This window comes from Lepidochelys kempii, chromosome 4 (genome assembly GCF_965140265.1).
Source record: "Lepidochelys kempii isolate rLepKem1 chromosome 4, rLepKem1.hap2, whole genome shotgun sequence".
NCBI classification, from domain to species: domain Eukaryota; kingdom Metazoa; phylum Chordata; order Testudines; family Cheloniidae; genus Lepidochelys; species Lepidochelys kempii.
The window spans coordinates 78081125-78094405 of record NC_133259.1 but is presented as its reverse complement, the minus strand read 5'-3'; the positions used below and the strand labels follow the sequence as shown (position 1 = coordinate 78094405).

Sequence of the window (13281 nt, the reverse complement as noted above, 5' to 3'; positions counted from 1 at the left end):
AACCAAGTCAGTAGCTCAGGCCTCTAAAGGACCTGGAAGCGGGGGAAGACTGCCATCCACGAGTTGGGTGGCAGGGGGGACACAGGCCCTCCCACTCCACTGCATCCCAGCCAGGGGCCCTAGCAGTGGCAGAAGACCTGCTGCTGTGTCAGTGGGGCTCCTGGCCGCAACACACTGTCATAGGCTCTGGCAGTGCCTCAGCCAGACTACGGTCGGCTGCCCCGGGCTACTTCCTGATTCCCCCTCTTGGGGTACCTGGGTCCAGGCTGTGTCCTCTGGGGCGTCCAGCACCCTGGGTTCCTCAGGGTAGCAGGCAAGCGGCAGGCCTGGCGACTCCTCCGGGTAGCGGGTGCAGGACAGGTCCGGCAACTCCTCCGGGTAGCAGGCGCAGGATAGGTCGGGCTAGTCCTTGCATGCACCTGGGGCCGCGGGTGGCTTCCCAGTGAGTGCTGAGGACGAGCTTTTATACTTCCAGGTCACCGCCTCACCCTCTGAGGGGCGGACTCAGAGCTCCCTAGCTCCACCCACTCCGGCACCCGGATGGGCTCGTCCCTCTCTGGGGTGGCAGGGAGCCACACCACCTCACTACACAGCCATTGATGAACCTATCTTCTATGAACTTATCTAATTCTTTTTTTAATTTATAGTTTTGGCCTGTGTGACAACCCCCAGCAATGAGTTCCACAGGTTGACTGTGCATTGTGTGAAGAAATACTTCCTTCTGTTTGTTTTAAACCTGTTATGCCTATTAATTTGTCTATTAATTTCATTGGGTGACCTCTGGTTCTTTTGTTATGTGAAGGGATAAATAACACTTCCCTATTCACTTTGTCCACGCCACTCATGATTTTTTGACCTCTATCATATTCCCACCCCCCCCCCAGACATCTCTTTTCCAAGTTGAATAGTCCCAGTCTTATTAATCTCTCCTCAGACTGAAGTTGTTCCCATAATAATTTTTGATGCCCTTCTCCCTACCTTTTCCAATTCTAATGCATCTTTTTTGAGATGGGATGACCATAACTGCATGCAGTATTCAAGATGGTGGGAGTACATAGGTTTACATAGTGGTATAATGATATTTTCTGTCTTGTTATCTATGCCTCTCCTAATGGCTCCTAACATTCTGTTGGCTTTTTTGACTGATGCTGTACGTTGAGCGGATGTTTGCAGAGAACTATCCACAATGACTTCAATATCTCTTTCCTGAGTGGCAATAGCTAATTTAGATCTCATCATTTTGTATTTATAATTGAGATTATGTTTTCCAAATGCATTACTTTGCATTTACCAACACTGAACTTCATCTGCCATTTTGTTGCCCAGTCACCCAATTTTGTGATATCCCTTTGTAACTCTTCACAGTCTGCTTTGGACTTAACTATCTTGAATAATTTTGTATCATCTGCAAATTTTTCCACCTCTCTGTTTACCCCTTTTTCGAGATCATTTATGAATATGTTGAATAGCATTGGTCCCAGTACAGACTCTTGGGAGACATAACCATTTACTTCTCTCCATTCTGAAAACTGACAATTTATTCGTCCTCTTTGTTTCATATCTTTTAACCAGTTACTAATCCATGACTGCCTATTTTGCTTAAGAGTCTTTGGTCAGGGACCAAGACTTAAGAGTCTTAAGAGTCTTTGGTCAGGGACCTTGTTAAAGGCTTTCTGAAAGTCCACTGGATCACCCTTGCCCACATGTTTGTTGACCTCCCTCAAAGAACTCTAATAGATCAGTCTATTGCCAGCCATAGCCTAGACTCACAGGCTGGGCAGATTCTGCTTGGAATGGATCAACAAATGTTGCACTTTGAGGGGATGTGGGTTTTCCAGAGACGACAGCAGAGGCATTTCTAGTGGTCATCACTAACCAGAAAGGCCCAAAGACAGAACAATTGAATCCCAGGATCCTTGGACATAGTAGGTGCCCTCTTAGGGATGGGGGAGAGGCTGGCTAAGGAGAAGACCCCTGGAGTTTTGAACCACTAAAAACTACATTAGCTATAAAACTGTCTAAAATGTATTTATCTAAAAACCATTATACATAATTACAAGTGTGAAGAATGCGAGCTAATGCTGCGGACACTGAAGAGGTTCCGTCTCAGACTACAAGTGGTAGAAAGGAACTGGAGAGGCAGTTGGTCTGCACTGCCCCTTATGCCCTCCGTTCAGAGCATGAGGAGGAGAAGTGTGGACAAACAGATGCGGCTAGCAAAAATCTTTCAGCCTCAAGCACATGCCCATCTAAAGTGGAATACACGTAGGTACCATCACTGAAGAATCTAAAAAAATGTTGAGGGATTGAAGTAGGTTTTCCTCTGAGTTCTATCTTGGCTACAGATTCAATCACTGATGATAGTTAATGTAGTGTAGTAGTTAACTACACTAGTTCCTAAAAGAAATTAAAGTTCATTCTCTACTCAAAACCAAAGCAATTTGTATTTATATTCTTTAATATCCGCCCCCCCCACACACACACTATCTTACTTCAAAGGAGTTGTTCATTGGATCCACTCCCCTAATCTGGAAATATATTTTGGCTCCAATCCAATCTTCCAATCCCTTGTATGTGGCCTCCTTCCCTCCTCTCTTTGTTGCTCCATGTTCCCCTGTTGCATTTTCTACACCACATCTCCTTTGTCTATCCCAGTTTTTCTCTACCTTTTCAGGGTGTCAACCCTGTATCCAAAGTCAAAAACGTTCATGACATCCACCATCTACTATAAAAGTAAGACTAAAAAATGTATCAGTGCTAACAACTGTAAGCAGACTCAGGATGAGCTCTACCCTGACATCTAGTGGCGAATTGTGGCAAGTTGTGGAAAAGAACTTCAGGGGCTGATCTTGTTTGCATAGGCACACACACCCCGCTTAGCATGAGCCCACAGCAGCCCAAATAGTCACTTTGGCTGCTGTGGGATCCTCAGTTTCTCTATTATTGGGGCAGGAAGAATAAAGTGTTGTTACCCTGATTATGTGAATCAAGGACAGTGGAACTGTTTTATGATGGAGAGACTCGCCATCAGCTAAGTAGCACTCGCTAGACAAGGGACATGGGTTCCAAAACCCAGTAAAATGAGAGAAGCTGGAGATAGACATTTGTACCTGGTGGTGTGGGGCCCTGAAACACCAGTTGCATTGCCTCCTCTCTCCACTGTGGAATATCAGAGCTAATTTTGATTCTATTACGAGTCTAGTTACAGGCTGCTCAGCTGAATTCAAGTTGGGACATGGTGCACCAGCACTGAGGCTCCCCCACTACAAGCTGAAATCACTAAAGAGCTAAAATTACTAAGAGCTGAAATTGCTGAGTGCTGTGTTAAGTAGTGGGGGGCCCTAAAGATATACTGCTGAGTGGCTGGCGGAGCGGAGCAGTTTGCGGGGCAGCTGGAGCAGCTCACGAGGTGGCTGGCGGAGCGGCTTGTGGTGCAGGCTGCAGCAGAACTCCACGGAGAGGTGGGGCAGTCAGCCTTGGGTCACATAAGGTGCCCCTTAACACTGCCATTTTCACCCAGGCTGGGAGGTAAGACTCCGCAGATAAACTTTGGAACTCTGGGGTGGCACTGACCAGGGACAGAGACTTTGGGGTTGTTGGACTTTTGGGAGTTTGGGTGATTTTGGGTTGCTGGACTCAGGAACTAAAGGGAAAGGACATGCCCCAATTTGCTGGGATGGGTCTTTGCTCATGGTTTGGTTTATGAACCCTAGTTGTGGTGTTTTCCCAATTTAATGCTGATGTCGTTTACCTCCTGTTGTTAAAGATTTTCTGCTACACCGAGACTCTGTGCTTGCAAGAGGGGAAGTATTGCCTCTTTGAGGCATCCAGGGGTGTGTGTAAGATTTTTCCCAGGTCACTGGGTGGGGCTCGAGCCAGCTTTGCATTGCGTTGTTGAGAGGGAAGCCCTATGTATTGAACCCGGCCCTAGCTGCTATTAACTTGGCCTGGCAGAAGGGTTACACAACAAATATATATAATTTATTTGTGTGTTTAAGAGATTATCAAAGGATACTTGACCTTATATAGTCAGGGTGCAATATTTTCTTTGCTTGAGACTGTAATACAATTATGACTCCTGATCATTTTTTATGACCTTCCTCATGGTCACAACAAGACAGCTGAGGCTTTTACTATAGCACCCCATCACTAGCTAGCCTAAATGACTCCGCAGTTAAGTGGGTGTAGAGATGAGGTCTAGCAAACTGTCTCTTCTGCATCGTGTTTGTACTGGGCAGTGGAATCCAAAGCAACTTGCTTCACCCCATATCTTCAGTGACTAAAAATAAGCTTGGACGTGGCCTGTTTATCTCTCTCCTTTTCTGGGAAGGAGCTGATTGAGAGGCTACATCACTATTGCTAGAGATGGGATCTATTACTTCCTCCCTTGCTCATGTCCATTTGTGACTGCCACAATCACAAATTAGACTACTTGCATCTGCAGTACTACAGACCATATCAATATGTACTGCCATATTTTGCAGTACTGGCAGCAGCATTTCATATCTTGTGGCAATGACTCTCTGTGAAGTTTAAAAACCATGTCACAAACTGGCCATACAGATGTCACATGCCACCTCAGTGGACAAGTCAGAGCATGATGTGCTCCCCTAGATTTGCTGAGAAACATGTCACTCAATGCCACACTCCTATCTAACTTTTTATCAGCAATTTTCCATTGAGTCTTTTCTCTAACACTTGGTGTTATGAAACAATTCAATAAAATGAAGAATATTTCCATCTTATATTACTTACATGGAATTATACATGGATGGCTTATTAAAAACGGGGTATTTTTGATATTATATCTGCAGAGATAGGAAAGCCACATATATGAATAAGTGTAATCCATTCATAGCTTTATGGAGCCAAAATCCTCTAGCAAGTGTCCCTGGGTGCTGCATTTTACATTCAGTTTGCTGAGTTAGCTGAAATGTGTACAATATCACCAGTAGGTAAAGAGCTCCCTATTGACTATGTATAGAAGGAGGCTCCTGTGCATTGTTTATTTCAGCAAGCATATAAACTAGCTCATGCCCATGAAATTTAGAACAGCTTCACCTGTTTTCAGCAATAGTATGTGAATAATGTGTAAGGCTGAAAACTTTCTCTTCTTGGAAAGTTACATTCCTTTTTGGGGGATGCATGAACATAGACAAATTAGACATGCCTATATTTCTGAATGTGCCTTTGGCACTAATAGTCCAGTAAAGTTATCTTTTTGTGACATTCCAACTCATAAGTGTTTTAGCTCTTTGTTGTTTCAAGCCCTTAGTATTTTACTTTCGTTTACCGCTCTTCTACAGCCTCTTCTTCTCACAGAGATGTCTCACATTTAATACTGCCTAAAATCTAAAACTGCCACTTCAAAATTTTAGCAGATGTGAACATTGCAATTACATCCATTACCTTCAAATTATTGTACCAACTCTTCCCCAAATCCCAAACAGACATTGATATATAAAAGATATTTTTGATTGTAATAGCTAGAAATGCCGACCCAAAGTCTGTGACTGAGCACTTTTAATCTTGAAGTTTTATAAATGTGATTATTATTTTAAAAATTTTATGTCAGAAGCCTACCTCTGAATCACTTATTTATATAAACAGACCAGTGTGTATGATCAATGAAGAAAAAACAAAATTCAGCTAGGAAACAGATTGGTCTGCCATGCATGAGACTTGAGCTGGATTCATATGCAGGTCTCCAGGCTGACAGGGAGACTGGAAATGCTGCTTTGGGAGTTGTACTCTGCCACAGGGGAAAGGAATTTCTCCTATTACTCAGCAGCCCAATTTCTTGCATTGTTCACAGTGGCTTCAGTCCAAGTAAATGCTACTTCAAAGACTTTATTCAGCTTAAGCTGTGGCTTGGACTGAAATTTAACAAGCCTGTTTCAACAAAGGCAATGAAGATTTATAGATCATAAGCCACACTAGGTTTTATTATTAATTTACATTGATAAAAAAGAATAACTTCCCCCTTGATATTTTCCTCCCTTGTCTGGCTATATGGATCAGAGAGCCACAAATATGGCTTTCAAAAGTTAGACTTGTACATTTATTGTTCCAGAACCACAGGGGTTTAAACTTCTTATTAACCAAACAAGACACTAATTTCAGTTCTACCGATCTTCATATTGCAGATAAAAAGACAATTTTTGTATTAACTTGATAAGTTAGTTTTTATCATAGATCTTGAAAAAGCTCATAAAGCCATTCATGGGCTCAGAGGTACCAATATTCATAAACTGATCATAGATACAGAAGTAGCAGAAAATACATTAAGGTCCTGATCCAACTCTCATAGAAGTCAATGAGTTTTCTTAACGACATCAGTAGAAGAAGCACTCTCCCATAATTAGGTATATCTAAATTTATATAATGCTTAATGTTCAATATTTGTGAAATTAAATAACTTAAATGAACAGGATCATAACAGAGTGTATAAAAGAGGAAGAGATTGTAGAGGCACTTAGGAAAATGAAAAAGGAGAAAGCACCTAGGTTGGATGAAGTATCGGAGGATATTTAAGTTATTGGGAAACGAAGGTGTCAAGTATCTTACAAGTCTGTTTAATGATAAAGAGAAAATGTCACATGATTGGCACAAAACCTTTGTGGTCCACATTTTTAAACATAAAGGAGATACTGCACTGTGTGGTAATTATTGCCCAATTAAGATGACATCAGATCCTATGAAAGCATGGGAGAAGATTATTGAAAAACATCTGCGTGGAACAGTGGAAATTTGGAAGGGTCAGCATTGATTTATGCTGGGATGGAGTACAATTGATGTCATATTTGTTCTTTGAGTCCTCATGGAAAAGTTCAGAGAAAAGAGAAGGCAACTGGGTATGGTCTTTGTGGATTTGGAGAAGTCATACAATTGTGTACCAAGAGATTACCTTGGTGCAGTTTGTGAAGGAGAGGTGTGCCAGAGGGATATGGCTGTCTTATCCAGGATATGGATGATGGAGTGATTACCGTAGTCAAAATCAAATGGGGCTCACAGCAAAGAATTTCCAGGAAACATTGGCCTTTATCAGAGCTCAGCCTGGAGCTCTGTTTTGTTTGCAGTTGTTATTGGTGTGATAAGTGAGAATATATGAAGGGAGCAACCTTGGAATGTGTGATTCGCTGAAGCCTTAGGGTATGTCTACACTGAAAAAAAAAAAGTGCGTCAGCACGTCTCAGAGCCTGGGTCAACTGACTCTGGCTTGCTGAAATTGCACTATGGGGCTTAAAACAACAGTGGGCTGCAGCCCACGCTCTGAAACTCAGCACAGCAGAAGGGTCTCAGAGCCTGTTCTCCAGCTCAGTGGGAACATCTACCCTGCTATTTGTAGCCCCACAGTGTAAGCCCTGCGAGCCCAAGTCAGTTGACCCAGGCTCTGAGCTGCTTCTGTGCAGGGCATTTTTGTGGTGTAGATGTACCCTTAGAAATATGTGCTGAAGATTTTGAGACTTTGCAAACTAACTTTGAAAAGTGGGCAACAAAGTTTTGGGCAGGCAGGACTTACAGTGAGCATCAGTAAGACTGAGGCTTTGATAACTTGAGGGAGGATGACTCACCACAAAGGATATTACAGGCAGAGAGCTTAGAAGAGTGAAATAATGTAAATACTTAGGATCAATAGTTGCTGACAATAGTGCCTTTCTGAGTGATGCCTGGCATCATATTAAATTGCGTGGTGCAAGTGGCATGAGCTGACCCCAATTGTCTGTGATAAAAAGATGCCAATAAAAGTTAAAAGGTAAAGTGTATAGAACTGTAATTCAACCCATCCTAATGTATGGAACAGAGACTTGGCCCACCACAAGAAAAGAAATCAGTCTGCTCTCCACTACAAAAATGAAGATGCTGAGATGATCAAATGGTTCAAAACTGTGACAGGAAATGAAACAAGGATGTGAGGTACCTAATGCAGATTGCCTCAGTTGAAGACAAGTTGAGGGAGGCTAGGCTACAATGGTATGGACATGTTCAGTGGAGACCTGAGAGTTATATTGGTAGGATGGTCCTTGCAATGATCGTGGATGGAAAATGACGAAGGGAGAGGCCAAAGACTTGCTACATGGACCGGATATCAGAGGACATTAGAGAGACCAATTTACACGAGATGAGCATGAGTCTTCGAAAAAGGCTATAAAACTCACCCACCCTGAATAGGGAAGTAGAAAGAAAGAAGAGGAAGAAATAACTTAAATGATTTAACAGACAATGAGGCAAAATATAAAATCATTTAAAAATAGGACAGACAAAGGAAAAAACATTATTTTTCCCATTTTTTTTGTCCTTATATCATCTGTTTAGACAGATAATAAATACCTGTTTCTGCTTAAAGTGTTTAGTAATCCTTGGATCACTATATAAATACAAATACATGATATCATAATAACTAACAACAATAAAAATTTTAAATGCTAAATAAGGTAAGTTATGCTTTATGGAAAACAATGAGGAAAACAGAATATACAATGCACATGTTGGAAATTATGTGTGAATTACAGGCTTTTACAGCTTATATTTTATATATCTTAAAAATGTGACATTTCTGATTTATCATCTTTTTTTAAAAGGTATTTCAACTACTATTCTGCTGAAAAATACTTGCAAAGTACTTAATTTTTTTTTAGATCCTATCTAAAGAATGAGAGTTTCAATTAAATTGCTCTGAAGGTTTAAGCTGTTACCAGAAACCACTGATAAAAATAAAGTTTTATATTGTACAGTTGGGCATAGTCCATGCATAACCAACAAAACACACATCCAGCTTTATGGTGACGATAATCATATAAACTAGAACTTACCTATAAAGTAGGATAGCAGTATTGCCAGTAGCACTGAGACTCCTACAGCACAGAGTGCAGTACATTTCCAGCTACAGTACTTTGAAGACTTCTTGAATTTAAAAGCACTTCTTGATAGTGTATTTCTAGGTAGTGGCCGAGTAGGAGGGGAATAAACAGAGCCAGATGCCATTGTGTAACCTGGTGTTGCAGTACTGAACAGTGGTGTTGTCCCTGTTCCTGTTTTGAATAAGAAATGCCTGTGGAAGAAAAAGACTATGTTAAAACACAATAATAAATAAACAAATGGAACAGGAAGTGACATTTTAGGTTCTCCTTAAAGCTGTTTGCCTTTTTTTCTTAATATCTTACATTTTTTTCAACCTCCATAGATTCGTGAAACCAATACATTGAACTACACTTACATAGAAAAAACAGCATTTTTTTAAAAGTACAAGTGAAAATATTTGTGATACACACTCTGTCCACAGTGGGACCAGAACCATACTAACTATAAGAATGTAGGCAGGGTAGCTAGCAGAGTTCTTGCCAAATTCGCTGACAAGTGTGGACAGGCATTCTTTTGTCTGAATCCTATGTTATAAAACTATGTCACATACTACCGTGATCAGGATTAAAAAGTCAATATTTTCCAGATACCACACCTCTATCACAATTGTTTCTTAGTCTAAATATAAGGTGTGAAAGGTACTGCAACCCCATGTAGTATCTTTGGATACTCCTGTGTTAAAATAATGTATGGTTTCATGTATGACTGTTGTTCTGCTCCATCTGCTCCATGGGTGAGAATTACCAGAGTTCCTCCAGGAACTAAAAACAGTGGAGGTGATTACCTTGAGGATTGTCAGTAACTCCAGAGAAGCACCACCTGGTATATTGATTCAAGCTGGGTTTTCCAGAGAGTAGGAGACAAAGAAAGGGCTTTTGGTATAAAAGGATGAGCTTGAACAGACCCATCGCTGCCTTTCTGATCCAGGAAATGAACAGTACCATCTGTCCAATGGGGCTCCCAATACTTTCAAAAGGGTGGGAATGCTTTTGGCCTTAGAGGTCCCCATACGACTGATGAGTGACTCCTGGTACATTTATGATGTTTTCTCTATAATGCTTTTACCTTAAGAACAAATGTGCTTGCTTAGAAAGAGCTGTGTAGTAACTTGGAATTTCTGGCAATATACTGTTCATAGTCCTGGGAGAAAAAGCAATGCACAGGCACTGGTCTTTCCCATAGTGTAAGGCAGGGAGCTGTGCCCTTCCAAAAACCCTAGTGAGATTGGAGTGGGATAAGGGTCTCTGCCTAGAGATCGGTAATGGCTGGAGACCTAAGACCTGACTGGGCACTCCAAGAGCAGACTAGGGAGAAGGGGGATAATGGTGCAATTACCCTGAAACTATGATACAGGGAAAACAGCAGGAACTGAAATATAACTGCATGGCAACTTTTGGCAAATGTAGGTAGTTTTGTTTTTGATGTATCTTAACTAAGGTGTGATCACGGACACAGGAGCTGGTTTCATTTTGGGGATTGGGTAAGTAAAAAATTGTTTTTTTGTTTTTTTTTGTTTTTTTCCCAAAAAAGGTTGTAGGCTGAATTAGAGGGAAAAAATAAAGCAATGTTTGGGACTCTCTCAATGAGTCAATCACCATGCTAACACTGACTACCTTTTTCAACTGAAATTTCTGGGGAGAATACCACGCTACATGAGCTCTGAGGCAACATGTTCAAAAGAGACTTCAAGAAGCTTGTAAATTCTCACCAACTGAGTTAAGAAGGAGCACTGTGTAGAATTTTGTTGTTGCACAGGTGTGTGCATACCAGAGGAGGAAACAGAGAGTGGCCAAACCATAAAATTATTTATAAAAATTATGTTATAATATAATTATTATTTAGTAAGATATATTGGAGTTATATCAGGAATGAATCTGCTCTTTTACTCTCTGGGAGAAATGATGACACTTGATAACACTTCATAAATCAGGAAAATTTGTGCTTTGAGAAGGATTTGTGCTATGGGAAACCAGTAGGCCATTAGAACCTTGGCATCAGCTGCCCTTCTTTGAAATATTTCCCCGGAGAAGATTCCTGGTAATACACAGCATAAGGAACTTCACTTGTAAACAATATTAAGGCTACTGGTAATGACGGCAGATCTGGGAACACCAAAGAAGCCCACCTCAGAGCATTTAACTTCAGAAAGGGGAATTACACAAAAAGGAGGAAGCTAGTTAAACAGAAATTTAAAGGTATAGTCCCAAAAGTGAAATGCCTGCAAGCTGTATGGAAACTTTTCAAAAACACCATAATAGAGCCTCAAATTAACTGTATATTCCAAATTAAAAAAAAACATAGTAAGAGGACCAAAAAAGTGCCACCATGATTAAACAACAAAGTAAAAGAAGTGGTTAGAGGCAAAAAGGCATCCTTTAAAAAATTGACAGTTAAATCCTACTGAGGAAAATAGAAAGGAGCATAAATTCTGGCAAGTCAAGTGTAAAAGTATAATTAGGCAGGCCACAAGAGAATTTGAAGACTCAAAAACTAACAGCAAATGTTTTTTTAGGACATCAGAACCAGGAAGCCTGCTAAACATTTAGTGGGGCCATTGGTCGATCAAGGTGCTAAAGGAGCACTCAAGGAAGATACAGCCATTGTGGAGAAACTAAATGAATTCTTTGCATCATTCTTCACACCTGAGCCATTATTTTTAGGTGACAAGTCTAATGAACTGTCTCAGATTGAGGTGTCATTACAAGAGGTTTTGGAACAAATTGATAAATTAAACAATAATAGGTCACTAGGACTAGATGGTATTCACCCAAGAGTTCTGAAGGAATTCAAATATGAAATTGCAGAACTACTAACTGTGGTATGTAACCCATCATTTAAATCAGCTTCTGTACCAGATGACTGGAGGATAGCAAATGTGACGCCAATTTTTAAAAAAGGCTCTAGAGTCGACCCTTGCAATGACAGGCTGGTAAGCCTAATTTCAGTACCAAGCAAACTGGTTAAAACTATAGTAAAGAACAGAATTATCAGATACATAGATAAACACAATTTGTTGGCGAAGAATCAACAAGGTTTTTGTAAAAGGACATCATGCCCCACCAATCTATTACAATTCTTTGAAGGGGGTCAACAAATGTGGACAAGGGTGATATCGTGTACTTGGACTTCCAGAAAGTCTTTGACAAAGTCCTGGACCAAAGTTAAGCAAACTAAGCAGTAATTGATCCGTAACTGGTTAAAAGATAGGAAACAAATGGTAGGAATAAATGATCAATTTTCAGAATAGAGAGAGGTAAATAGTGGTGTCACCCAGGAGTCTGTACTGGGACCACTGCTGTTCAACATATTCATAAATGATCTGGAAAAAAGGGTAAACAGTGTGGTGGCAAAATTTTCAGATGATACAAAATTACTCAAGATAGTTAAGTCCAAAGCAGACTGTAAAGAGTTACAAAGAGATCTCACAAAACTGAGTTACTGGCAACAAAATGGCAGGTGAAATTCAATGTTGACAAATGCAAATACACATTGGAAAACATAATCCCAGCGAAACATACAACATGACCACTCAGGAAGTAACAGTGGATAGTTCTCTGAAAACATCCACTCAATGTGCAATGGCAGTGAAAAAGCTAACAGAATGTTAGGAATCATTAAGAAAGGGTTAGGTAACTTAAAATCATAATGCCTCATTATAAATCTAGGTATACACACATCTTGAATATTGTGTGCAGATCTGGTCACTCCATCTTAATAAAGATGTATTAGCATTGGGAAAGGTATAGAGAAAGGCAACAAAAATGATTAGGGGTATGGAACAGCTTCCGTATGAGAAGAGAGTAAAAAGACTGGGACTTTTCAGCTTGGAAAAGAGATGACGAAGAAGGGATACAATAGAGGTCTATAAAATCTTCACTGGTATTTAGAAAGTGACCAAGGAAACATTATTTTCTCCTTCATGTAATATAAAAACTAGGGGTCACCCAATGAAATTAATAAGCAGCAGGTTTAAAACAAACTAAAGGAAATATTTCCCCACACAATACACAGTTAACCTGTGCAACTCATTGACAGGCAATTTTGTGAAGGCCAAAACTATAACAGGGTTCAAAAAAGAACTGGATAAGTTCATGGAGGATAGGTCCATCAATGGCTATTCACCAGGATGGTCAGGAATGCAACACCATGCTGTGAGTATCCCTAGCGTCTGTTTGCCAGAAGCTGGGAGTGGACGACAGGAGATGGATCATTTGAGGATTGCCTTGTTCTGTTCATTCCCCCTGGGGCATCTGGCTCTGGCCACTGTCAGAAGACAAGATACTGGGCTAGATGGACCATCGGTCTGACCCAGTATGGCCATTTTTTTGTGCTGAACGACAAACATGGTAAAAAAATTCTTTTCTGTCAATGTATGCTGCTTTGGGTGGCCAAAGTACACTCAATAGCATTATACTATAC

The 13281-nt window shown here is 40.6% G+C and overlaps 1 protein-coding gene across 33 annotated transcripts in view; it reads right to left on the bottom strand.

Moving 5' to 3' along the window:
• Nucleotides 1-13281, bottom strand: part of TENM3 (teneurin transmembrane protein 3) — a 2195833-nt gene that overhangs the window by 171773 nt on the left and 2010779 nt on the right. For all 33 annotated transcript variants that reach the window (XM_073341694.1, XM_073341703.1, XM_073341702.1 and 30 more), the window contains one exon: nucleotides 8814-9052. In XM_073341694.1, the coding sequence (XP_073197795.1) occupies nucleotides 8814-9052 (239 nt within the window). The remainder of the gene's footprint in view (nucleotides 1-8813; nucleotides 9053-13281) is intronic.